The following is a 24,635-nucleotide window of genomic DNA, read 5'->3' as shown; positions in this document are numbered from 1 at the left end:
GATTTGTGAGTACTGATGTCCTTTAAATTCAGACAGTTACCTTTCCCTGACAACTGGAGCTGCAAAGGTGCGAAGTTGCCTAGTGCAGCTTTAATTACAGTGGCTGGCTTGTTCATATTTCACAAAGAACATGACAGAGAGGTCTGTGGTCATATTTTAACCTTCTTTATGTAACAGAGTCAACAAGAGATACATTTGATATTCATTAATTTGATATTCATTCTCCCTCATATCTCCACCTGTCCAGGACTGAACCTCTCAGTCCTGTTGACGGTGCCTGACCTCAGAATACAATACAGCGTCTCTACTGTGTTTCACTGTGGCTGGCCTGGAGGAGGTGCTTCTGGGAGCCAAACTCACTGCTGCATAGTGAACTGCATCACTAGTCTGAGGAAGACGGAAATGGAAATAAATTATTACGCACTTGTTCTGACAGCTTGAGACAAGGTGTAGTGGAAAACAGACAAATGGGCCATGCAAAATGTACATGTGGCAATGTGGGTGTTGAGCTTGTGACCACAGTCACGAGCTGACAGTATCAGTATCTTTTGTAGGAGACAATGTATGTTACGGTACATAAGTGAACTCTTGGCTTATATTAATAATTTTTGGTAATAAAAGGAAATAAATTGGATTACCTGATTGCCTTCACAAGATCCATCAGTTTCCTCTGCAGAGAGTCAAAGATAACTACTGTTAGTGCCATTTGCTTCAGAATATAAGACAGTAAGTTACTCCGCTTCTGATAATGCATAATTTGTAATACCTGTGGGACCTTTGCTCCGACTCTTGCAAAGTGCCCATACAAGTAGAAGTATTGCCATTCCGAGAACGATATTTGACAAAGCCAGTGCAACAACAGTTGGACTCAGGTCAAGTGGTGAGTTCAAGGTGGAGTTTCCTTATCACCAAAGAGAATGAACAAACAGTATTTTATTTAGCTTTTTAAAAAAAAAAATCTACTACTTGAAAAACAAAATCAACGCAAGTGTGTATATCAGTCCACACCATCAAAGTTAATTTAACAGTTTTAGACCATATCAGCTCTATGAGTAGACAAACGTGTCTCCAATTAACATCACACATCAGTGAAATATCTAGACTTAATTATACTGGAAAATTTCCTATGTACTTATCATTTAAGTTATTAGCTATCTTAAGACCTTTGCTCAGAAAATGCTGACATTATTGAGGATGGGGTCATCTGCATTTTTTACATTATGAAATGATGCATTGCAGGTAATTTTATCTTGTCAAAATCAATATATAGCATCTTGGAATGAACCCCTTCACATCTTTAGCTTTAATGTCTTACTTTTAATATTGAGCTCGGTCCCATTTCCAAACAGGATCTCCCCACATGAAGCCACAACGCAGTAGTAGGTTCCAGCATCGGCACAGCTGAGGTTCTTCTTGGGAAGGTTGTAGACACAGCTAGTTTGTTGAGAGCCAGTCTCAGACTTCTCACAGCTGTCATTCTTATTTCCAGAGGAGTAAATCATTTCTGGACCAGAATTTTGTGAGTTTTTCAGCCAAAAGACACTAGTGTATTCCCCTGCACAGTTTCCAGTGTGAACAGAACAGTTGAGAGTTACAGAGTCTCCTGGCTGGACTGACTTAGACACTGGCTGCTGAACAACAGAGTCACTGTTCATCTTTGGACCTTGGGAAAGAAACCAAATGAATTGTGATCGCTGATGACATGTGGACAATCATGTTAACTTACTTTGGGAGGCGAATGTTTTAAGGGTAAACTGCACAGATAAAATACCTTTTAGCATCAAATAGGTTCCTGGTCCAAATTTAATATCGTTTAAATCTAACACTCCACAGTAGTATGTGCCAATGTCCTCCCACGTTGTAGCAGATATGCTCAAGTCATTTTTGATGCCGTCAAATGTTACTGAATAACCATGATTAAATTGATCACCAAATATCCTCCGATTATAGAAAGTGTCTGCCGTTGCCACATACTGTAGTCTTCTTCCAGTAGTTAATTTGTACCATACTCTTTTTCTAGTAGCACTGTTTACATGACATTCAATAGTAACTGGGTCTCCCAGCTCTGCAGTTTGGAAAGAAGCAGGCTGATAGATGTCACTGAACTGTGCCACACCTGAAACAAACAGAAAAGTAGGAAGCCTAAATCATATAATCACCTCTGTGTGTGTAAACTCTAATGAAAAGTTCCTATAAGTGAAATTTCTTACTTACAAACATTACAGATCAGGAAAACATTTAGAAGATAGACCATCATCTTCCCTGCTCCTAGCTCCATCATTGATTCTGCTTCCTCTCCACTGGAACTCTGACTTATTGAAGCGGCAGCAGACTTAACATTCACCAAGAGCAACATCTTTTACATCGTGTCAGATCTGGCAAGCGTCTGATTGGTTCATCATATTCATCTTACAGAATACTTGATTGGCTGCTGAGTGGATCAGAGTAGTTGGCATCTTAAGAAAGAATGTCATAATTCAATGTTATATTAGTATTTTTTTCAATGTTTATCTTATAATTGTTATCTTAGTTAATATCATAATTCACTCAAAAATATTAAAACAACTAAATGGCATCTACTGCTGACACTTAAACCACAATAAGAGGCTGGTAAATGAAAGTAGTCTACTTGCATACTCTCCAGAGAAATAGGAAGATAAAGAATTTGTTGACTTTTCACCGGAATTACACAAATTTGAGGAGTCACAGGTAGAGTGGTCAAAATTAAGGGATTTATTGACTCACAAGGGTGGTAACAATGAAAATAGGGGTAACAAAATCAGGAAACATTAAATGGTTAAACAACAGGAACAGGAAATACCGTTGTTAAAAAAACTGCTCTTGGCCACAGTAAAACTGACGTCAACTAAAACGAACTCAAAATACGTGAACAAAGTAAATACTGAACAAAATGGCAGCACAAGACAGACACACAGGGGGTCATTTATACAAGGACAAGACATAATGGGGAATGGACAAACAAAATTTTGACATTAACACTTAACCACCGTACCATCTTTACAAGTTCAATTGTATCTGCCTTTCCTGAAACAACAGCAAACTACCATAAAATGAAAGGACATTGCTTTCAACTAACCATACCAACATGACATTACTCTCCATGATGTGGTGTTGGTGTTGGCTGGGCGTTGGTATCTTCCAGCCAACACTTCCCAAGATCACAGCTGCAGTGGTAACTTAAAGAATGGAAAGGAAGTCTCTACAGGCCTCTAGACTGAATTTTAAATAGGGTGCCACATGAAATCTGCGAATTGCTTTATGGCACAAATATAAATCATTTTACTTTGCAAGTTATACAAAACTTTATTCCAGTTGCACTATTCTACTGATATATTGTTTAAACTTCATATTAGCTTACCTGGTCAGAGTGCATATTCACTGTTATCAAGGGCTGCTATCACCTCTTATCCGTCTTCTAGCTCTTCAAGACAAATTCCAGGGACGAGATGGGGGGCAAGTACCAACATCCTCTTTCCATCAGGAATCAACGGGTTTATGCTAAATGTGGTCTTAATTTTTTTAATGTAGCCTTTAACCTTTAATTGAACAGCAAAGTAAATAGCAATATTGAACATTACAAGGTTAGACTAAAATGCATGCACTCACATTAGCTAACGTGTCCAAAAGCCAGTAAACGTGTGAATATTGCTCAAACAAAAGCTATGTGTTGTCATTGTGCTGTGGTTTGTGTGTGCATTATGGATGCAAAAGTGTATAATGCCATAAAATAAAATAAAAAAAACAGGAAGTTAAGGGAATAGAGGAGGTGTTGTTGATTGTGTGTGTGTGTGTGTGTGTGCGTGCGTGTGTATTACATGACAGCTGAGCACTGATGTGCAGCAGGTGGTATGAACATCACACACACCACTGTTGGTCTGATCATATCTGTGAGAACAGGATTGCAGGTCCTTTGATAGATGGTCCAAGTCAAGGAGGGAGGAGGCTGGAGCAACCAAGTACAACAAGTACTTCTCATCAACTTCCTCTTCATCCCTTACACTTCTGACCAATACCACACCAGCTTTCTTAATAGGTATTGGGATCCAAAGCTCAGATTCAAAGCTCCTTTCTCAGGATGAATTATTCCCAGCCTTTTAGCCTCTGCCATTTCTTTCTGAGCCAGAGCACTAATCTTCTTCAGCTTGTTTCTTATTTGCACAATAATGACATTATTCGGTTCCTCCCTCCCAGACCTCCCTGAGGTCTCCCTCCCTTTAAAGGGGTTGTACACCAGACATGTCAGGTGGACGTCATACAACGTCAAAAAAATCAAAACCCGTGTTTACAATGAAGGGGCACACACCACCGCTGACTGGCAGTGTCTGCCGGCGCCCAGCCACAACTTCCAGCGCTGCTCAGAGTCTTGGACCGCCACGCGTGTTTTACACTATTGCTATTAAACCCAGAACAAGACCCTAAAATCTATTAGATATGCGGCTTGAAATGTATCATTGTGAACAGAAGTAGCATGCTCTCTGATATTTTAAAAACAATAACTCATTTTTATTTTGTCAGCTGACATTTTTACATTGTTTTTCCATCTAAAAAACATCGCAGATTAAATCTAATATATGTAGGCTATCCAGTATATCCATTAATTCACTTTATGAATGGCCCGAAGGGGATCACAACAGCTGTACGTTTTGTTATTTGTAAGTTATTTGTAAATTATTTACTCATTTCATACAACTTATGGTGTTGTTTAAGCTGCTACCGGCAGAATTTGGAACTTCATGACTTTGGCGACCCCTTCAGTTATTTTTCCCATGGCACAAGACGTGTTCACCAGGGCCAAATTCAAGTCATTCAGTTGATAAGTCAGACTGTGCTCTCTCGCCTCATGTTGAGTGATGGTTAGGTATAACTTTGCAACTGTGGTGCCTAATCTGTATGTAACAAAAAAATATATATTTTTGCCAGCGAATTGCCCAGTGCTAACGAAACGGCACTCTCTCACCTCATATTGAGTGACGCTCACTTGCCTAGTGTTCTTATCACAATGTGTGTGTGTAACTGTAGAGGTTTATCTATGCGTGACAAAAAATCTTTTCGTTGGTGAATATTTGAGCTACTAGATTATGCTAGCATAGCAGTTTGCCTTACAGATGTGGAATTTAAATTTGGGCAATGCTAACTGAACATTTTAACTAACAGGCTATGATACTGAAAGACAGACCAAAGCGTAACAGTATAGTAGTAGTGTGGATCTATTCTTCTTTACAATGCATTTAATTGGTGAATGATGTGGTTTTCCAGACTATTCCAGGACTATGTAGAAACTTACACTACAGCAACGGTTGATGTTGCACATTTAGGCGCCGTGGGACTGGACAGCATCTGTACATGTCTGTGTATTTGTTTCCATAGGAACAAGTAGAGAAATTGTTTTGGTTGAAGCTCTATCTTTGTGGTCATTAGTCAATCCTACAAATTTGCACCCAGGGACAAATAGATTAAACACACAGAGAGCAACTCATACAATTAACTAATTTGCACCATTTTTCTTATCACCCTATCAACTGATTAGAATGGTTTCATATTGCATCATGAAGAAAAGAATACATACTTCCAGGTTCATTAGATAAAATCTGGTTTATCCTTACAAACACACACATGCATGCACGCATGCACACACACTCTTTATGTCAAGGTCAAAGTGTCTCATGAGTTGCTCTTTGTAGAGCAGTTATACATAGGGTTACAGTATATGGGTGCTGTGCAAGAAAATGAGGCAACACTGTGACTCCACACATCCTGCTTGAAACCACATAGATACAAAAACAAAGAGAGCAGAGGGTCCTAGATATGTAGACTATATGACCAAACCATACCAAAGCATGTTTAGACTGCTGACCGCAAGGAAGCTATAAAAAGAGTCTTACATCTCTGGTTTTGTCATGCAATCAGTGTGCCTACAACAAACAACCGAAGACTAACAGGTATTTACCAATACACTGCATTGCATGTAATTATTCCTTGTGTCATTAAACTAAGAGAGACTGATGAGTATGGTGTGTTTCTATGAGTGACTATTAAACTGGATCTTTGCCTTACACATAGTCCACATAGTGCACTGTCAATGATGAAGGTTTGGCTTTGTGGAAAAGTGGCACATTTCATGCTTTTGGTCAGTGTAGAAGACAGATGCAGGGGAATTTTCAGGTCATCAAGTGTACATGGTACAAACTTATTTTATTTTTACTACTTATTTTCCAATAGCAGAAACTCTATAGCATAAACTCTCTACGGTAGTTAACCCCATCAGCACTACAGAGGTGTGAATGTAGTTCTTCTCCGCACATTGTAACCTACAGGTATAGCAACACATTAACATACATAGATACTTTGGGGAAAGCTGAAAATGGCAATGCAAATTATTATTTTTTTCAGTCTTTTAATAATAATAATAATAATAATAATAATAACCTTTATTTGTATAGCACCTTTCATACACATCATGCAGCTCGAAGTGCTTTACATCAATAAAAGACAGATAAAAATATAAAATTCATATAAAAGAACAAGCAAAATGCATTGCATTAAAATAATCAAATCAAGTAAAATAGAAAGATAAAAGAACACAACAAATACTCCCACTTTTAGATGCACATTGTGAGTGAACTCATATGTTTTTCTTTAATTTTCTTTCCCCCTGTCTTTCCTGATTCTACTCTTGATCTGATATTTACGTCAGATCTCACTGCCTAAGGCAGACGAGAATCATAGATTCTCCTCTTCGTCAAAAACCTCACCATCCACAGATGGATGAGAATCATACAGGGTAAAGCTCTGTCCCCCCCACATATAGTGTTCACTCGTGCAAGTTTTATATGTTAAACAGTGGAAGGTTAATCCTCTAATGGTAAAGGAAACCTGCTTTATAAAACAGTGGACTATTCAGCATAATTGACCACTTGTAATGGTTTCCTCAATTGATGTGTATCAGCTCCTCTAAACAAAACAATTTCAGCAGACATCAATATTACCAACTATATTCCTGAAATAGTCTTTGTGAATGATGAAAATAGTTGGAACATACAAGTGAGTCACGTCACTGAGTCCTCTAAAAGCATATTTGGATTATTGGATTATTATTATTGCAAGGCAAGGCTTTATAATCATCATATTTAGATGAAATCACCTTGACAAAACTATTCCTATTTCAGGAAAGTCTACATTACCCTTAGAAAGAGACACTGATAAAATGATGCCGTGTTACAAAGCCTGATCAAAATCAAAGTCAATCAAAGTACAGATGAAACATGCCCAGCTCTACTGCCTTATGCTGGAGTACACACATTCAGTCTTGGTGTTGTCCCTCTGTCTTCTTGATCTGTTGGCCTTGTTTTCACTTAAAGCAGCGTAATGGAGGTTGTCTGCATGTTGGCCCTGGTAACAAAAAGTAGAATTGGTAAATAACCATAATGTAACATATTCCACATGACAACAATATAACAGAAGCCCACAGAAACATGCCATTGTTGTGCTATAAAAATATCTTCGTACAGTAATACAACAGTTGATGTAAATAGAAAAGACTCACCTCTACATTTGAAATAGAAGCAGCTGACCTTGGTTGAGAATCTGTTTTTGAGAAAATATTATGAAAAGCCCTCTTACTGAAATGCCATGTACAGTGAATATATGCTATCAAATACAAAGAATATTAATTACCTGTGCATTGGCTGTTTCTCTTGTTCATCTTGTACATAGAGAAAGCCAGGACAAAAACCAGGATGGTGGTGAATGCCAATGCCGCAATCAAGAAATACACCAAGACAACAGAATCCCCATCTGCAGAGATCCGCAGACATTAGGACATATTGCAAAATGTTCTGCTTTTTTCTGTTAATATTAATCTGAAGTTTAGTGAGGGAGTAATCAAAACTATTTGTGAGATGAGACAACCTCTGCTAAAATGTGACTTACGTTCAATGTCCATCTCGGTCCCATTTCCAAACAGTATCTCCCCACATGAGACCACAGCACAGTAGTAGGTCCCAGCATCAGAAAGATTCAGGCTCTTCATTGGGAAGTTGTAGACACAGGTCTGTGTTTGTGTCTTGGGTTTCCTCTCACACTGATCATTCCTGACTCCATGGGTGTAAATGATTGCTGGATGAGATTCTCCTGAGCTTCTGAACCAGTAAACACTGTGTTCTCCGTCACAGGTCCCAGTGTGTACTGTACAGTTCAGAGTCACAGAGCCTCCTGGCTGGATGGTCTCAGACGCTGGCTGATGGACAAAAGCTCGGATGTTGGACCCCGAACCCTTTACACTGAGAATAGCTCCCTCCGCAAATGCAAAGTCAAAGGAATAGCTACTTGCGCAGAAATAAGTCGCCGAGTCTGAAAGGCGCAAATCTAAGATCTTTAAGTCATTCTTACCATTTCCAGTGTCCAGTATAAAACGTGGATTGTCCTTGAATTCATGATGAAAACTGCCATTTTTATCATACTTGTAGAAGGTAGACATGAGCTTTGGTTTCTGTCCCAGTGTTAGCTTATACCAGTAAAACTTTGCTGCAACGTCACCTTCACAGAAGCATCGCAAAATCACGTTGTCCCCAACGTTAACTGATATAAGACCACTCTCCTGATGTACAGATGAGGACAGTTTTAGAGTTGTCATATGATCTGAAGTGAAATTAGCAAAAGCACAATTAATTTGATAGAGAGTAAATCGTAATGTACATACTGTATTGCAGAATACATTAAAAAAAAGTTTAAAGGAAAAAAAAAAGTTTAAAGGATTCAAACTGCAGTCCAAAAAGGTAAAACTTACCCATCCTGCCCAAGAATAGACATGTCAGATAAAAAGCAAACTTCGGAGGTGTCATTGTGTCAAAATTTCTGTGTTGAATAGAGATAATCTCCGTACGTACTCCACTCTTCAGAGACGAGACTGTGTTTGATTGAACTGACTGAATGTCCTATTTAGGCAACATTGAACACTTGGTCACAGCCCCCTAGTGTCAATTCTGGTCCTTGAAAAAAGACGTGGGAAGAGGTAGGCTATCTGAACCACAAAATGACTCAACATCCTAAAATTTGCTTTAAAATAAGTGAAACAGAATTTGTCTTAATACATAAACATTGGTTTAAGACAAAGTGGAGTCCAGTTATGCTCCAATTTTTTACAGCTATCACAGTTATGCAGATCAGATAACAGGCATGCAGGCATAATATTCTCTGACTTGAAGAGAAGATAGCATATAGTCTGCATTTAATCAGAAAATACACACCAAATTCACATGTTGTTCATACGATTTTAGGAAGTTCAATCCATACTTGAGTATATGAATGACTTTAAAGTTAGAGTCCAGAGAACCAAGACTGTAATCTGTGATGTGAAGAGGCACATTTTGACAGTTAGGGTTAGGGTTAGTGAAAGGCTCACAGAATTGAATCCTGACTTCTGATCTATATGGCAGCTTGTTTCAAAGCTGCTTATTGTGGCTGACATTTTTCTACTTAAAAAAAAAACATACTTCAAAAGCCTTTCCTTTCATCTACTGAAAGTCTCTTTCACCTCTCCATCCTGTTCAGAATGCAGCATCTAGGATTTTGACTGGTATGCAGAGATGAAATAACATCTTTCCACTTCTGGATTTCATTGTTACACTTGTTCAAACTGAAAGGTTTAATAAACATAAAGAAAGCGATTCACTGATATACAATTCAGCAGCATGACTAGTTTTTTTTATATATTGTCAGAATCTGCTTTGTTTGTGTCCGGTCACTGACTCTAACCCTAACCCTATGTGCTAGGAAGTTTGATTTTGAGACCTTTGTCGCCATACAATGGCAGTGAATGGAGAGAGAAAAAATGCAATTCTCCAATTGCCTCTATCGGAGCACCAGACCAACAGATAACAGAGAATTTACCATTTTGCCATTACGTCATGGCCAGGAAGCTACACAACCCAAGGTCCTACCAAAGTTCAACATCACTTTAACCCCCTCTGAACCAGTAGCCAACCTCAGATTCTTGTCTAGTTTTAAGACTTGGAAATTACCTGGTCTTCGGCTAGTAGAGCCACTATCATCCTTCAAATCACTTCTTTAATTCTATTTCTATAGACTTGATTGAATAGAATGTTTTTTATTTATATAAATAAATTATATAGTAAAGTATATATATATGTGTGTGTGTCCCTTCTGACCCATATGGGTGTTATGTGTGTCTTCCTCAATCTTGGATCCTCTACCAGAGGCCTGAGAGTGTTCCTGGAATCTGTTGGAGCCACTCTCCCAACTTTGGGATCACAGCCCCGAGTGCTTCTGCCACCACTGGGACCACTTTCGCCGTCACTTTCCACCTCTCTAGTTCTTCTTTCAGCCCCTGGTAGTCCCTTTCAGCTTTTGTCTGGTCTAGTGGGTTGGCCAATACTTGTTTATCTGTCTGGATCTGGAAGTCCCACAGGATTTTAGCTCTGTCATTGTCAACCACCCTTTATGGTGTCTCCCATCTAGATTCGGGAGGATCTAGCCCATACTCACCACAGATGTTCCTGTACACAATCCCCTGAAACTTGGTTGCGCCGCGAGTGTATGCTGTTCCCGCCTGCATTTTACATCCTGCTACTATGTGCTTGACTGTCTTGGAGGCATCTTTGCACAGTCTACACATCAGTTCTTGATGAGTGTTTTTAGTGTCTTGTTGACTTTGTAAAATGCCAGGCATTCAAGGATATACTGTATGTGTGCAGCATTGATTTGTAAGCTTTCTTGTAGTCAATTCAGGCTGTGCTCAGATTGGTCTGTCTGGCCTTAGAGTCTTGAGTGACTGCTCTATCTACCAGTGGCTGGTGCTTTGAGCCTCTGATGTTGTTTCCAGTCCCCTTCTGAGTGCTGCTCATGTATTGACACATATTTCCATTCAGCTTTGTGGCTATGATCCCTGACGGTAATTTCCATGTTGTGGACAGGCATGTTATTGGTCGGTAGTTGGATGGAGCTATTCCCTTGTTGGGGTCTTTCATGATCAATATTGTCCTGCCTTGTCTTAGCTAGTCAGGGTGGAAGCCTGCTCTTAGTAGCTAGTTCAACTGTGCTGCTAGGCCAAAGTCCCTTTAAGAGAGGTTGGTTCACTTGTGCACCATCTTTGTAACAAGACAAGACTCCTATCTTGTTGAAAGGGGATTTGTCGATGTCTAAAATTCTGACATGGGTATTATCATTTGCGTTTCATATTTAGGAACAAGGAATTGTAGACAACACAGAGTGTTCAAATTTGTTCCAAAGGACACTGTTGACGTCTTTTTGCCACTTACCGATGCTTGTATGCATGCGCTATCCACTGTTTGATATAGTCTGGTTTATGGCAGTCCCATACGTTTGTCACTGCCATGGTATCAACTATAAACAGATATCATGCATGCAGTCCACAGTAGGGAGCTGACGTTAAAATCTGGGAATATCATGTTATTAAAATATGAAAATATTATTTCCAATTATTGTCAAAGTTGTACGGGTGCTGTTGCCCTCCACTTGCATCAGTTGTCGCAAACTAGAGACATCTACAGGAGAGGAGGCCAGCTATAAAAAACATTTAGTAAAAATCTACACACATCCACAGAAAAAGGCATAGATTAAAATATCGACCTGGATTTTAAGAATCAATATTGGATTGTCCAAATGAAAATGGCAATTAATCGGAAAATCTATATTTTTACCTGTCCCTAGACATTGTTAGTTGTGTCTACAAATCTTAATGGTCACATCAAAAATAGCTTAATGCAATTCCCAAAAAGGTGGGGCAAAAGGGAGAGACTACTGGTTTATTCATGTGCTGTCAGGTCTATCTGAAAAATGAATTTCATACTTGGAAATTTCACATGAATGCCCTCCAAAGTTGGATGATTAAGTCTGAAAGTTGGAGAAAATTTTGCTTCCAAAGTTTGTCAACATTCACACTTCACTTCACCTATGCACAACTGCATAACTGTAACTTCATATGCTCCAAACATTTACCAGTAGCAACCAGGTGATTCCCATCTCTTGTCCAGTGAAATCCAGTGTATTGCTGCTATGCTATATTTATTATTATGATTTTACATTACATTATTATAATTACAAGTGACCTGATAAGTTAATTGTGGGTCCTTAGGTTGATTAGATACCATATGTAACAAATGTGCTGGTTTTGGAAGCTAGAATGGTCTTTAGTGGCATGAGGAGCATGTATGTGTGAGCACAAACACCCCTACATCCTGCTGAAAACCACAAAGGCTGCTGCACTGAAGGAGGTGCAGAGTATATGGGCAAAGGTCAATAGGCCTTAGTGTAATGGCTGCTTCATTTCATTTCAGTGGATAGCTCTTTGCTTGGTTGGATGTGCAGTTTCTTACGTAATAAGACTAGGTACTTTAAATACTGGAAGAAGTGTTGAGTCTATCTTAAGTTGATTGATGGATGTTATGTCCTGTCCACTGTGACTTGGTCCGCTTCTTGATCTCATATTGCAGCTCACAAACAGCTCTGATGATTGCCGAGGATTGCATGACAGTAGCGATTGGACATGTAATTTTTACTTGTTACATGAAAAGGTTAGCTAAAGGTTAAGTTTAGGAAAGTAGAATTTAAGGAACTGGTAAATGTAAATGTATATGCCCAATCACCACATCGACCTCCACACCCTCATTTTCACTATTTCAATCTCAAACTACTTCCTGTTTCTAGTCATGTCTCCTCCACATAATAAAACACGGTTCTCTCACTTTTTGTGTGCAGAACATGTTGTTTCTATTTTAAGACATCATGCTCATTTCACAGAATTTTGTGAGACCAGGCTGGTTGAACTGCAAGACGCTGTGGGCTTGAGGCTACAGGCCAGTCTTCCTGTGTAAAAGCTCTGCAAGGACTTAAGCAACAATGGAAACTCACGCACCACCTTTACCGCAGGAGAGACAACACAAGTTAAAGGCTGAGACTTGGCTAGTTTGAAAAGTGCAACCTGTGCTTACATTTCTGGTTAGAAGGTATTAATAAACCCTTGTCTTATTTTATGAGCATGCTTTGATAGACAACTGCAAACACATTGCACTCAAATGTTTTACTGAACCATTTATTAAGCATTATTTTGCACTGCACATTTGGTCTTGTGAATTGTTAGTTTGAGTTGTAGGTTCTGCCCTTTCTGTTTCATGGCCCATCATAATAATTTAACCACTAGTAGCTGGCGGTTGATGTGTGGATATTGGTTTATATCATTATGTCTCAATGGAATCTCCACATAGCAAACATTTGTTTCAGGATTGGTTGTAAACTGTCATATTGCTTGTTGCAGGTTTATATAAATGTAAAAAATGTAATAATTGAAAAAGTAAGTAGTGCTATTCCTGTGGCCGTCTTTTTCATATTTCACAAAGAACATGACAGAGAGGTATTTGGTCATATTTAATATTCTTTATGTAAGAGAGTCAACAAGAGATATTGATTTGATATTCATTCCCTAATATCGCCACCTGTCCAGGACTAAACCTCTCAGTCCTGTTCACGGTGCCTGACCTCAGAATACAATACAGCGTCTCTACTGTGTTTCACTGTGGCTGGCCTGGAGGAGGTGCTTCTGGGAGCCAAACTCACTGCTGCATAGTGAACTGCATCACTAGTCTGAGGAAGACGGAAATGGAAATAAAGTATTATAGACTTGTTCTGACAGTTTGAGAGAGAAAGGTATAATGGAAAACAGACAGACAAATATGTCATGCAAATTTACATGTGGCAATGTCAGTGTTGAACTTTGAGTATAAATCAGTGGTTGGTAATTAAAAAAAAAAAAGAATTGCATTACCTGATTGCCTTCAGAAGATCCACCAGTTTCCTCTGAAGAGAGAGTCAAAGATAACTACTGTCAATGCTACAGAATTTAAGAGAATATGTCGCTCTTCTGTTATAGATATACAGCTGATGATTATAATGCATAATTTGTAATACCTGTGGGACCTTTGCTCCGACTCTTGCAAAGTGCCCATACAAGTAGAAGCGTTGCCATCCCAAGAACGATGTTTGACAAAGCCAGTGCAACAACAGTTGGACTCCAGTCAAGTGCCGTTAAGTTTCCTTAACACCAAAGAGAATAAGCAAATACTTTTTTTCTTCTGAATAAAAAAAGCTGTAAGTGCAATATCCGCCATTTCAAAAAACAAAACAAAATGCACTGAATGGTTTCTGGTCTCTCACATTGGTTGCAGACATTAATATAAAATTTGAGATGCACAGCAAAATCATCAGTGTTAATTTAACATTGAGAGTGTAAAAATAAACACTGTGCTAGTTTTAATATAAGTCCACACCATCAAAGTTAATTCAACACTTTTAGACCAGAGCCATATCAGCTTTATATCTTTCTAGTTAACACTTGTCACCTCCAAATAATTGTCACTGAAAAAAAAAAATCTACACTTAGATCTACACTGGAAAATTTGCTGTGTACGCATAATTTAAAATATTATAGAGGATGGGGTCACCTGTATTCTTGTAATTATCAACTTATGCATTTCAGGAATCCCCCCCCCCACTCAAACTCGATATATAGCATCTTGGAATGAAATCCTTCACATCTTTAGCTTTGATGTCTTACTTATAATGTTAAGCTCGGTCCCATTTCCAAACAGGATCTCCCCACATGAAGCCACAACGCAGTAGTAGGTTCCAGCATCGGCAGAGCTGAGGTTCTTCTTGGGAAGGTTGTAGACACAGCTAGTTTGTTGAGAGCCAGTCTCAGTCTTCTCACAGCTGTCATTCTTATTTCCAGAGGAGTAAATCATTTCCGGACCAGAATTTTGTGAGTTTTTCAGCCAAAAGACACTAGTGTATTCCCCTCCACAGTTGCCAGTGTGAACAGAACAGTTGAGAGTTACAGAGTCTCCTGGCTGGACTGACTTAGACACTGGCTGCTGAACAACAGAGTCACTGCTCATCTTTGGACCTAGGGAAAGAAACCAAATGAATTGTGATCACAGACATGTTCACATTCGTGTTAATTTAGCTTGGGATGCAAGTTTAATGGTAAATTGCACAGATAAAATACCTTTTAGCATCAGAAAGGTTCCTGGTCCAAATTCAATTTTGTTAAAATGTAACACTCCACAGTAGTATGTGCCAATGTCCTCCCATGTTGTAGCAGACATGTTCAAATCATTTTTGATGCCATTAAAGTTTACTGAATAATGGTGATTATTGGAAGTATGTATTGATGCCACACACTCTAGTCTCCTCCCAGTAGTTAATTTGTACCATACTCTACTTTGTATAACACTCTTTATCTGACATTCAATAGTAACTGGGTCTCCCAGCTCCGCAGTTTGGAAAGAAACAGGCTGAGAGATGTCATTGTACTGTGCCACACCTGAAAGAAACAGAAAAGCAGGAAGTGTAAATGATATAATCACCTCTGTGTGTGTAGACTCTCATGAAAAGATCCCACAAGTGGAAATTTGTTACTTACACAGATTACAGAGCAGGAAAACATTGAGAATGTACGCCATCATCTTCTCTGCTCCTAGCTCCATCAGTCGTTGTGCTTCTTCTCCACAGCAATTCTGACTTATTGAAGCGACAGCAGACTTAACATCATGCCAGATCTGTCAAGTTTCTGATTGGTTCATCATTTTCATCCTGCAGAATACCTGATTGGTTGTTGAGTGGGTCAAATCAGCAGGTTAACAATGGAGCAAAAAACATTTCATTATATTTTTGTATGATTTAAACTGCTGCCTGAGTTTAAATTTGTATTGGAAATGGAGCATTACTGTCACATTGTCTCTAAGCCTTGCTTTCTGGATTGAGATGGGCCGAAAAGCATCATGTGTCTGAAAGATATGTCATTACATGTTTCAATGTTTATCTTACAATTTTTATGTTAATGTTATAGTGATATAATTGTCATTCACTTATATAAAATAATACTAAAGGACAACGACTACATACACTTAAAACACAATAAGGATTGTAAAATGGAAAAAGTAGTCTGCTTGTATATGTAACACTATCTGTTGAACATAGAAAAAAAATAAATAATATGCAGTCTTAAATTGTATCCGTTGGGGCCCGTAATCCGGAACAGTCTTACTTGCAACGACACTGTTGGCGAGGTGACTCTCTCTTCATCCACCGAGTGGTCTACTGTGGATCATAACTGATTCACTCCACTAGAGGGCGACACTGTTACTCCCAGCCGGCTCCTTACCTTGCGAGGCAGCTGGATTTGCGAGATCACGATCACGCGAGAATCCATCTTGCCAGGCTTCAAGTTATGCGTTTGTGGCCGAACCACAGTGGTGCGGACCAATCAGCGTCCTATGAGGGCAGCTAGGGGCGTGGTTTAGGTGTGGCGACAGCGAGAAGCGACTGTTCGTTCACAACAATGGCGGCTCCTAAAGAGGCTAGCGTAGATGCTGCTATAAGATCAGTTATTTCTGAACTGGAGAGTATTTCTTCATTGAAAGAAGAGCAAAGAACGGCACTGAAGGCTTTTCTGGATGGAAAAGATGTTTTCGCTCTTCTCTCGACCGGCTTCGGTAAGAGTTTGTTTATATGGTTCGTTGATCTGATTGGTTGAAGTTAGCCCGTGATAGACGGTGATAGACAGATGGTTCGTCCAATCACCTGCCAAGTATTTTTTGAAAGTGCCTGCCCTTTTCCAAACAGTTTCCAAGGACGACTTCCCAGATGGTTCTGTGTAACAAACCATCTGGCATGTCAGGTTAGCCGGCTCCCAGCTCCATCCGCGCCTAGTCGCCATGGCGCAGCAGTCGGAAGTGGATTGGAAGCAGCGAAGCCCTCCAATGGGAATGGCAAGGCAGTGAAACCGGTCTATATCAGGAGCACAGTCTATCGAAGAAATACAATATTCAGCAATATGTTGGAGGTTGATCACACATGCTAATGGCAGCAAGTTAGTTTCTCAGCTCTGAATTTACACAAGCCACTTAACCTTACCTAACCTTACTGTGTAGTCAGCTCCTCCAATTGAAGATAAAATAATGAATAAAATATTCCCCATCAAATATATTGTAAGAAGCAATGTAGTAATTGTGAAAAAAATAATCGCAACCTTCAATACTGCTTTGAGACAAAACATAACAGAAATTCCAGTTTGTGGTAGACCTAAGTTTAGCTAGTAAGGAACAATTCTATGAATTCTAACCCTACAGCAACAAAATAACAAGACTAGGCCAAAACCTAGTATATGGCTGGACCGTGTATGAGTGTGCCACGTGCCATGGCCGACCAATGGTGTAACTAACTCCGCTGTAGACTGCTAATACAGAATAATAGTCCATACATCCATACTGATCGTTCCAGCGCGTCCCGTCTCTCTCCACCGCTGTCCTCTTCACCGCGCCCACGGCCCGCATTGATCCTGCCGATCCAAGCGCCAGGCGCTCTGTTACCCGTCGGTGCCGACGCTGTTCGCCGGACACCGGGGGCGCATCGTCGTCGGGACCCCGGCCGAAATCTCGGCCGGATCATCGGGAACAAATCGGCGGCCAGCTAGTGGCACTGGCCGGAACCGTGGCCCCGGGAAACTTCGGGAAGGTCGGAAATAAGCCCTCGGCGTGATGAAACCTCCATGCTTGCTTGTGTCTCTCTCAGAACAGAGGGGCTTCAGGTGGACTGAGCTCGCGCATACAGTATGCATCGACATAAACGGTGATATGATATAATTGTATAGATTCTACTTTAGCTTCAGCTTACATGCATGATATTGGTCAGCCTGCTTACTGTGTGGGAGAAACGGGCTCCTGATCTCAGCGGAGAAACTAGACGGCGGAGAAAACGAAACTGAAATTTCTGGCTCTGTGATCCTATGATGTGCCACATGCCACGGCCGACCAATGGTGTAACTTGATCACTCACTCAGTCAGTCAGTCAGTCAGTCAGTCAGTCAGTCAGTCAGTCAGTCAGTCAGTCAGTCAGTGACAGACATTCGCGTTTGTAGGGCTGGCCCCGCTGTTGCGGTCCAGCCAAAAATGAACCTCTTCCTCAATGGCTTAAGGGCCTTATAACCTATTTATACATGCTTACCCCTGGAAGAAATTCAAGATTCAGGCAATATGTTGGAGGTTGATCACACGCTAATGGCAGCAAGTTAGTTTCTCAGCTCTGAATTTATACAAGCCACTTAACCCCATGTATCCTTGCGCCTGATACACTCTGGTGCAGACTGACATACAAAAGACAGTGCCTTAGGCGAGCTATAATTAACATTCTATAATAACATGAATAAAGTACAAAGAAGGGAGAAAAAGACAAAAAAAATGTATACAAGTGTAAGTGTGTGTGTGTGTGTGGGGGGGGTTACACATACTCTACAGAGAAATAGTAAGACAATGATTTTGTTGACTTTTCCTAGGAATTAGACAGATGTGAGAAGTAGACTAGGTAGAGTGCTCAAAATTAAAGGATTTATTGATCCACAAGGATGGTAACAAAGAAAATATAGGTAGTAAAGTCAGAAAAAGGTACAACGACTGAAAATAAGATTGTTACAAAAAAAGAACTGTTTTTGGGCACATTAAAACTGAAGTCAACTAACTAACTCCGAACACAAAATACGAGTTGGTAAATACAAGTAAATACAAGTGAACTAAACAAACTGACCACACAAGACTTCCACACAGGGGGACATTTATAAGCTGGTCAGACCAAGACAGACGCATGGGGAATAGACCAAGCATTACAATTTAGACATTTACATTTAACACTCTGTTCATGTTTATAAATTCAATTGTATCTGTCTTTACTGAAAGTACAGCAAACTACCATAAAATGCACTATTCTTTAAATTAACCATACACAACATAACGTGTATGTTGTGTGGCATGTTGTGCTGTGTTGGCATTAGGCTGAGTGTTGGTGTCTTCCAATCAAAACTTATTTCAGTCTTGCTGCTGCGGCAGACTTGTCTTGACAGTCCACATCCAGATGATTCCCAGCAGCATTGGTAACTTAAAGAATAGAAAAGTAAATAAGTACAGAAATAAATGCAACGGAATTAAAGGTGCTAGGTAAAGCATTTTAATTTCAATAAATCATTACCATATTAATTTTGAGACAATGTAATTACCATAAACAAAAGACAAAACTCCATGGCCAAGAAGACTGGCAAGACTGTCCTTTACACTGCATTTGACAGTGGGTGTCACAGGAAATGTGCTGTATTGCTTTATAGCACAAAAGAGAAACCGTTTTACTTTGCAAGTTCAGTCAGGAACACTAGTCACAAGATAAAACCATTCATAGCAACAAATGGTAACAGTTATGTTTGGGGTTCTTAGGGCGGCTCTTTTTCTTCTACTCTCAAACACTAGGGAGGGGGAGGGGGGGCAACATGTTGCCGTTGCTAGCCATTGTAAGCCTCTTGCAATCAGTCTTAAAGGATTAGGCTGGTGTTTTTTAATGCATTTCTTACCGTCAACAAATCCTATGAAAATAACAAAATCAGCAATGAATTTGTTTTGCTAACAAGTCTCGTCCATGTAGCCGATGCCCAATAAAGCCATGTCCCAGCAGCCATAGAACTCCATTGTATTAAAAAAAACGATTAAAAACACGTCAAAGAGCCATGCCGTTTCTCTGGCAGCATATTTCATCATTGCGATGCTCTTATAGTGAAATCCAGTGTATTGCTGCTATGCTATATTTATTATCATTATTTTACATTACATTATTATAATTACAAGTGACCTGATGAGTTAATTGTGGGTCCTTTAGGCTGATTAGATACCATATGTAACAAATGTGCTGGTTTTGGATGCTACAATGGTCGTTAGTGGCATGAGGAGCATGTATGTGTGAGCACAAACACCCCTACATCCTGCTGAAAACCACAAAGGCTGCTGCACTGAAGGAGGTGCAGAGTATATGGGCAAAGGTCAATAGGCCTTAGTGTAATGGCTGCTTCATTTCATTTCAGTGGATAGCTCTTTGCTTGGTTGAATGTGCAGTTTCTTATGTAATAAGACTAGGTACTTTAAATACTGGAAGAAGTGTTGAGTCTATCTTAAATTGATTGATGGATGTTATGTCCTGTCCACTGTGACTTTGTCCGCTTCTTGATCTCATATTGCAGCTCACAAACAGCTCTGATGATTGCCGAGGATTGCAAGACAATAGCAATTGGACATGTAATTTTTACTTGTTACATGAAAAGGTTAGCTAAAGGTTAAGTTTAGGAAAGTAGAATTTAAGGAACTGAAACATTAATGTTAGGCAACAAAAACAATTGAATTAAGGTTAGGGTAAGTCTTTGGTTAAGATTAATTAATAAAAACTGAAAACGAAAACTTCACTCACATTAGAGCACTTCTTTACATGAGTAGGGAACTGAACCCGGGTTGTTGAAGTTGAAGGTAAACGTATATGCCCAATCACCACCTCGACCTCCACACCCTTATTTTCACTATTTCAATCTCAAACTACTTCCTGTTTCTAGTCATGGCTCCTCCACATAATCCGTTCTGGTGTGGAAACACGTTTCTCTCACTTTTTGTGTGCAGAACATGTTGTTTCTATTTTAAGACATCATGCTCATTTCACAGAATTTTGTGAGACCAGGCTGGTTGAACTGCAAGACGCTGTGGGCTTGAGACTATAGGCCAGTCTTCCTGTGTAAAAGCTCTGCAAGGACTTAAGCAACAATGGAAACTCACGCACCACCTTTACCGCAGGAGAGACAACACAAGTTAAAGGCTGAGACTTGGCTAGTTTGAAAAGTGCAACCTGTGCTTACATTTCTGGTTAGAAGGTATTAATAAACCCTTGTCTTATTTTATGAGCATGCTTTGATAGACAACTGCAAACACATTGCACTCAAATGTTTTACTGAACCATTTATTAAGCATTATTTTGCACTGCACATTTGGTCTTGTGAATTGTTAGATTGTGTTTTAGGTTCTGCCCTTTGTGTTTCATGGCCCATCATAATAATTTAACCACTAGTAGCTGGTGGTTGGTGTGTGGATATTGGTTTATATCATTATGTCTCAATGGAATCTCCACATAGCAAACATGTGTTTCAGGGTTGGTTGTAAACTGTCATATTGCTTATTGCGGGTTTATATAAATGTAAAAAATGTAATAATTGAAAAAGTAAGTAGTGCTATTCCTGTGGCCGTCTTTTTCATATTTCACAAAGAACATGACAGAGAGGTCTTTGGTCATATTTTAATATTCTTTATGTAAGAGAGTCAACAAGAGATTCATTCATTTGATATTAATTCCCTCATATCTCCACCTGTCCAGGACTAAACCTCTCAGTCCTGTTCACGGTACCTGACCTCAGAATACAATACAGCGTCTCTACTGTGTTTCACTGTGGCTGGCCTGGAGGAGGAGCTTCTGGGAGCCAAACTCACTGCTGCATAGTGAACTGCATCACTAGTCTGAGGAAGACGGAAATGGAAATAAAGTATTATAGACTTGTTCTGACAGTTTGAGAGAGAAAGGTATAATGGAAAACAGACAGACAAATATGCCATGCAAATTTACATGTGGCAATGTCAGTGTTGAACTTTGAGTATAAATCAGTGGTTGGTAATTAAAAAAAAAAAAAGAATTGCATTACCTGATTGCCTTCAGAAGATCCACCAGTTTCCTCTGAAGAGAGAGTCAAAGATAACTACTGTCAATGCTACAAAATTTAAGAGAATATGTCACTCTTCTGTTACAGATGTACAGCTAATGATTATAATGTGTAATTTGCAATACCTGTGGGACCTTTGCTCCGACTCTTGCAAAGTGCCCATACAAGTAGAAGCGTTGCCATCCCAAGAACGATGTTTGACAAAGCCAGTGCAACAACAGTTGGACTCCAGTCAAGTGCCGTTAAGTTTCCTTAACACCAAAGAGAATAAGCAAATACTTTTTTTCTTCTGAATAAAAAAAGCTGTAAGTGCAATATCCGCCATTTCAAAAAACAAAACAAAATGCACTGAATGGTTTCTGGTCTCTCACATTGGTTGCAGACATTAATATAAAATTTGAGATGCACAGCAAAATCGTCAGTGTTAATTTAACATTGAGAGTGTAAAAATAAACACTGTGCTAGTTTTAATATAAGTCCACACCATCAAAGTTAATTCAACACTTTTAGACCAGAGCCATATCAGCTTTATATCTTTCCAGTTAACACTTGTCACCTCCAAATAATTGTCACTGAAAAAAAACATCTACATTTGGATCTACACTGGAAAATTTGCTGTGTACGCATCATTTAAAATATTATAGAGGATGGGGTCACCTGTATTCTTTTAATTATCAACTTATGCATTTCAGGAATCCCCCCCCCCCTCAAAGTTGATATACAGCATCTTGGAATGGAATCCTTCACATCTTTAACTTTGATGTCTTACTTATAATGTTAAGCTCGGTCCCATTTCCAAACAGTATCTCCCCACATGAAGCCACAACGCAGTAGTAGGTTCCAGCATCGGCAGAGCTGAGGTTCTTCTTGGGAAGGTTGTAGACACAGCTAGTTTGTTGAGAGCCAGTCTCAGTCTTCTCACAGCTGTCATTCTTATTTACAGAGGAGTAAATCATTTCCGGACCAGAATTTTGTGAGTTTTTCAGCCAAGAGACACTAGTGTATTCTCCTCCACAGTTGCCAGTGTGAACAGAACAGTTGAGAGTTACAGAGTCTCCTGGCTGGACTGACTTAGACACTGGCTGCTGAACAACAGAATCACTGTTGATCTTTGGACCTTGGGAAGAAACCAAATTAACTGTGTTAACACATTCATGTTAATTTAGCCTGGGATGCAAGTTTAATGGTAAATTGCACAGATAAAATACATTTTAGCATCAGAAAGGTTCCTGGTCCAAATTCAATGGAGTTCAAAAATAACACTCCACAGTAGTATGTGCCAATGTCCTCCCACGTTGTAGCAGATATGTTCAAATCATTTTTGATGCCATTAAAGTTTACTGAATAATGGTGACTATTGGAATTATGTATTGATGTCACACACTCTAGTCTCCTCCCAGTAGTTAATTTGTACCATACTCTACTTTGTATAACACTCTTTATCTGACATTCAATAGTAACTGGGTCTCCCAGCTCCGCAGTTTGGAAAGAAACAGGCTGAGAGATGTCACTGAACTGTGCCACATCTGAAAGAAACAGAAAAGCAGGAAGTGTAAATGATGTAATCACCTCTGTGTGTGTAGACTCTCATGAAAAGATCCTACAAGTGGAAATTTGTTACTTACACAGATTACAGAGCAGGAAAACTTTGAGAATGTACGCCATCATCTTCTCTGCTCCTAGCTCCATCAGTCGTGCTTCTTCTCCACATCAATTCTGACTTTTTGAAGCGACAGCAGACTTAACATCATGCCAGATCTGTCAAGTTTCTGATTGGTTCGTCATTTTCATCCTGCAGAATACCTGATTGGTTGTTGAGTGGGTCAAATCAGTAGGTTAACAGTGGAGCAAAAAACATTTCATTATATTTTTGTATGATTTAAACTGCTGCCTGAGTTTAAATTTGTATTGGAAATGGAGCATTACTGTCACATTGTCTCTAAGCCTTGCTTTCTGGATTGAGATGGGCTGAAAAGCATCATGTGTCTGAAAGATATGTCATTACATGTTTCAATGTTTATCTTACAATTTTTATGTTAATGTTATAGTGATATAATTGTCATTCACTTATATAAAATAATACTAAAGGGCAACGACTACAGACACTTAAAACACAATAAGGCTTGTAAAATGGAAAAAGTAGTCTGCTTGTATATGTAACACTATCTGTTGAACATAGAAAAAAAAAACAATATGCAGTCTTAAATTGTATCCGTTGCGGCCCGTAATCCAGAACAGTCTAACTCGTAACAATACTGTTGGCGAGGTGACTTCGATAGACACAGTCTATCGAAGAAATACAATATTCAGGCAATATGTTGCAGGTTGATCACACATGCTAATGGCAGCAAGTTAGTTTCTCAGCTCTGAATTTACACGAGCCACTTAACCCCTTACTGTGTTGCCAACTCCTCCAATTGAAGATAAAATAATGAATAAAATATTCCCCATCAAATATATTGCAAGAAGCAATGTAGTAATTGTGAAAAAAATAATCGCAACCTTCAATACTGCTTTGAGACAAAACATAACAGAAATTCCAGCTTGTGGTAGACCTAACTTTAGCTAGTAAGGAACACTTCTATGAATTCTAACCCTACAGCAACAAAATCACTCAGGGATTCATTTAACCTCTTCCACAATGGCTTAAGGGCCTTATAACCACAGGTGGAAAGAGTACTGACAAATCCTACTCAAGTACAAGTATTGTTACTTCAGTGAAAATTAACTCAAGTACAAGTAAAATTACTAGTCCAGGAAATTACTCAAGTAAGAGTAAAAAAGTAGCCTATTTAAAAGTACTCAAGTAAAAGTACATTTGCGTTACTGTAAAAATGTTTCATATTATAATTATCCCGAAAACAAATGCCCATTGCTCCGAAAATACACACTCTCCCTGCAGTTAGAAAGATTCATGGCCTGCAATCAGTCGGCCCTGCCTCCTAATGTTTCATACCTTGTTCACACTGAATCTTCCATCGTTTCTCAAACAAACAGAAGCGCATGGCTAATTATTATG

The 24,635-nt window shown here is 39.3% G+C and overlaps 4 protein-coding genes across 8 annotated transcripts; all 4 read right to left on the bottom strand.

Moving 5' to 3' along the window:
* Positions 1-166: 166 nt before the first annotated feature.
* Positions 167-15,544, bottom strand: LOC139659915 (immunoglobulin lambda-1 light chain-like). Of its 2 annotated transcripts, XM_071537942.1 has the most exons (6): positions 2,215-2,305; positions 1,772-2,116; positions 1,316-1,663; positions 767-901; positions 639-670; positions 167-387 (listed from the first exon to the last, which is right to left on the bottom strand). In XM_071537942.1, the coding sequence occupies exons 1-6, from the start codon at positions 2,279-2,281 to the stop codon at positions 259-261; spliced, it is 1,056 nt and encodes a 351-aa protein (XP_071394043.1). In that variant the 5' UTR covers positions 2,282-2,305; the 3' UTR covers positions 167-258. The 2 variants fall into 2 exon arrangements, with proteins under 2 accessions (XP_071394043.1, XP_071394050.1); XM_071537949.1 differs by lacking the exons at positions 1,772-2,116; positions 2,215-2,305 and adding an exon at positions 15,420-15,544.
* LOC139659691 (uncharacterized) lies at positions 5,723-8,917 on the bottom strand. 2 transcript variants are annotated; one of them, XM_071537921.1, is made up of 5 exons: positions 8,807-8,917; positions 7,951-8,658; positions 7,696-7,815; positions 7,565-7,605; positions 5,723-7,410 (listed from the first exon to the last, which is right to left on the bottom strand). In XM_071537921.1, the coding sequence occupies exons 1-5, from the start codon at positions 8,859-8,861 to the stop codon at positions 7,294-7,296; spliced, it is 1,041 nt and encodes a 346-aa protein (XP_071394022.1). In that variant the 5' UTR covers positions 8,862-8,917; the 3' UTR covers positions 5,723-7,293. The 2 variants fall into 2 exon arrangements, with proteins under 2 accessions (XP_071394022.1, XP_071394023.1); XM_071537922.1 differs by having other exon boundaries at positions 7,696-7,723.
* On the bottom strand, positions 13,210-15,557 carry LOC139659933 (immunoglobulin lambda-1 light chain-like). The gene is made up of 6 exons (XM_071537959.1): positions 15,476-15,557; positions 15,059-15,376; positions 14,609-14,956; positions 13,963-14,088; positions 13,820-13,851; positions 13,210-13,638 (listed from the first exon to the last, which is right to left on the bottom strand). Exons 1-6 carry the CDS (start codon positions 15,537-15,539, stop codon positions 13,510-13,512), a joined length of 1,017 nt encoding a protein of 338 aa, XP_071394060.1. The 5' UTR covers positions 15,540-15,557; the 3' UTR covers positions 13,210-13,509.
* A 2,962-nt stretch (positions 15,558-18,519) lies between these two features.
* On the bottom strand, positions 18,520-23,413 carry LOC139659944 (immunoglobulin lambda-1 light chain-like). 3 transcript variants are annotated; one of them, XM_071537970.1, is made up of 8 exons: positions 23,242-23,413; positions 22,825-23,142; positions 22,386-22,733; positions 21,742-21,867; positions 21,599-21,630; positions 21,312-21,416; positions 19,100-19,196; positions 18,520-18,980 (listed from the first exon to the last, which is right to left on the bottom strand). In XM_071537970.1, exons 1-8 carry the CDS (start codon positions 23,303-23,305, stop codon positions 18,907-18,909), a joined length of 1,164 nt encoding a protein of 387 aa, XP_071394071.1. In that variant the 5' UTR covers positions 23,306-23,413; the 3' UTR covers positions 18,520-18,906. The 3 variants fall into 3 exon arrangements, with proteins under 3 accessions (XP_071394071.1, XP_071394087.1, XP_071394078.1); XM_071537986.1 differs by lacking the exon at positions 19,100-19,196 and having other exon boundaries at positions 21,390-21,416; XM_071537977.1 differs by lacking the exons at positions 18,520-18,980; positions 19,100-19,196 and having other exon boundaries at positions 21,221-21,416.
* Positions 23,414-24,635: the final 1,222 nt, after the last annotated feature.

Source organism: Centroberyx affinis, unplaced genomic scaffold (genome assembly GCF_046629955.1).
Source record: "Centroberyx affinis isolate AG114_WGS23_722 - 3 ecotype Tasmania unplaced genomic scaffold, CSIRO-AGI_Caff_v1 ptg000193l_1, whole genome shotgun sequence".
Lineage (NCBI taxonomy): Eukaryota > Metazoa > Chordata > Actinopteri > Beryciformes > Berycidae > Centroberyx > Centroberyx affinis.
The sequence above is the reverse complement of the archived record's forward strand: the minus strand, read 5'-3'. Positions and strand labels throughout refer to the sequence as shown.

What these genes read in the sequence shown, in the direction of transcription:
- LOC139659915 (XM_071537942.1), bottom strand. Translation starts at nt 2,281, where the DNA reads ATGATGGAGCTAGGAGCAGGGAAGATGATGGTCTATCTTCTAAATGTT. An exon ending in AACCTATTTGATGCTAAAAG is followed by an intron (nt 1,664 to 1,771) that starts GTATTTTATCTG and finishes TTCTTTCCCAAG; the next exon opens with GTCCAAAGATGAACAGTGAC. An exon ending in TCGGAGCAAAGGTCCCACAG is followed by an intron (nt 671 to 766) that starts GTATTACAAATT and finishes GACTCTCTGCAG; the next exon opens with AGGAAACTGATGGATCTTGT.
- LOC139659691 (XM_071537921.1), bottom strand. Translation starts at nt 8,861, where the DNA reads ATGACACCTCCGAAGTTTGCTTTTTATCTGACATGTCTATTCTTGGGC. An exon ending in GACCGAGATGGACATTGAAC is followed by an intron (nt 7,816 to 7,950) that starts GTAAGTCACATT and finishes GGATCTCTGCAG; the next exon opens with ATGGGGATTCTGTTGTCTTG. An exon ending in GAGAAACAGCCAATGCACAG is followed by an intron (nt 7,606 to 7,695) that starts GTAATTAATATT and finishes TCTCAAAAACAG; the next exon opens with ATTCTCAACCAAGGTCAGCT.
- LOC139659933 (XM_071537959.1), bottom strand. Translation starts at nt 15,539, where the DNA reads ATGGAGCTAGGAGCAGAGAAGATGATGGCGTACATTCTCAATGTTTTC. An exon ending in TTTCCTGCTCTGTAATCTGT is followed by an intron (nt 15,377 to 15,475) that starts GTAAGTAACAAA and finishes TGTTTCTTTCAG; the next exon opens with GTGTGGCACAGTACAATGAC. An exon ending in AACCTTTCTGATGCTAAAAG is followed by an intron (nt 14,957 to 15,058) that starts GTATTTTATCTG and finishes TTCTTTCCCTAG; the next exon opens with GTCCAAAGATGAGCAGTGAC.
- LOC139659944 (XM_071537970.1), bottom strand. Translation starts at nt 23,305, where the DNA reads ATGGAGCTAGGAGCAGAGAAGATGATGGCGTACATTCTCAAAGTTTTC. An exon ending in AACCTTTCTGATGCTAAAAT is followed by an intron (nt 22,734 to 22,824) that starts GTATTTTATCTG and finishes TTTCTTCCCAAG; the next exon opens with GTCCAAAGATCAACAGTGAT. An exon ending in GATCTTCTGAAGGCAATCAG is followed by an intron (nt 21,417 to 21,598) that starts GTAATGCAATTC and finishes CGTCTTCCTCAG; the next exon opens with ACTAGTGATGCAGTTCACTA.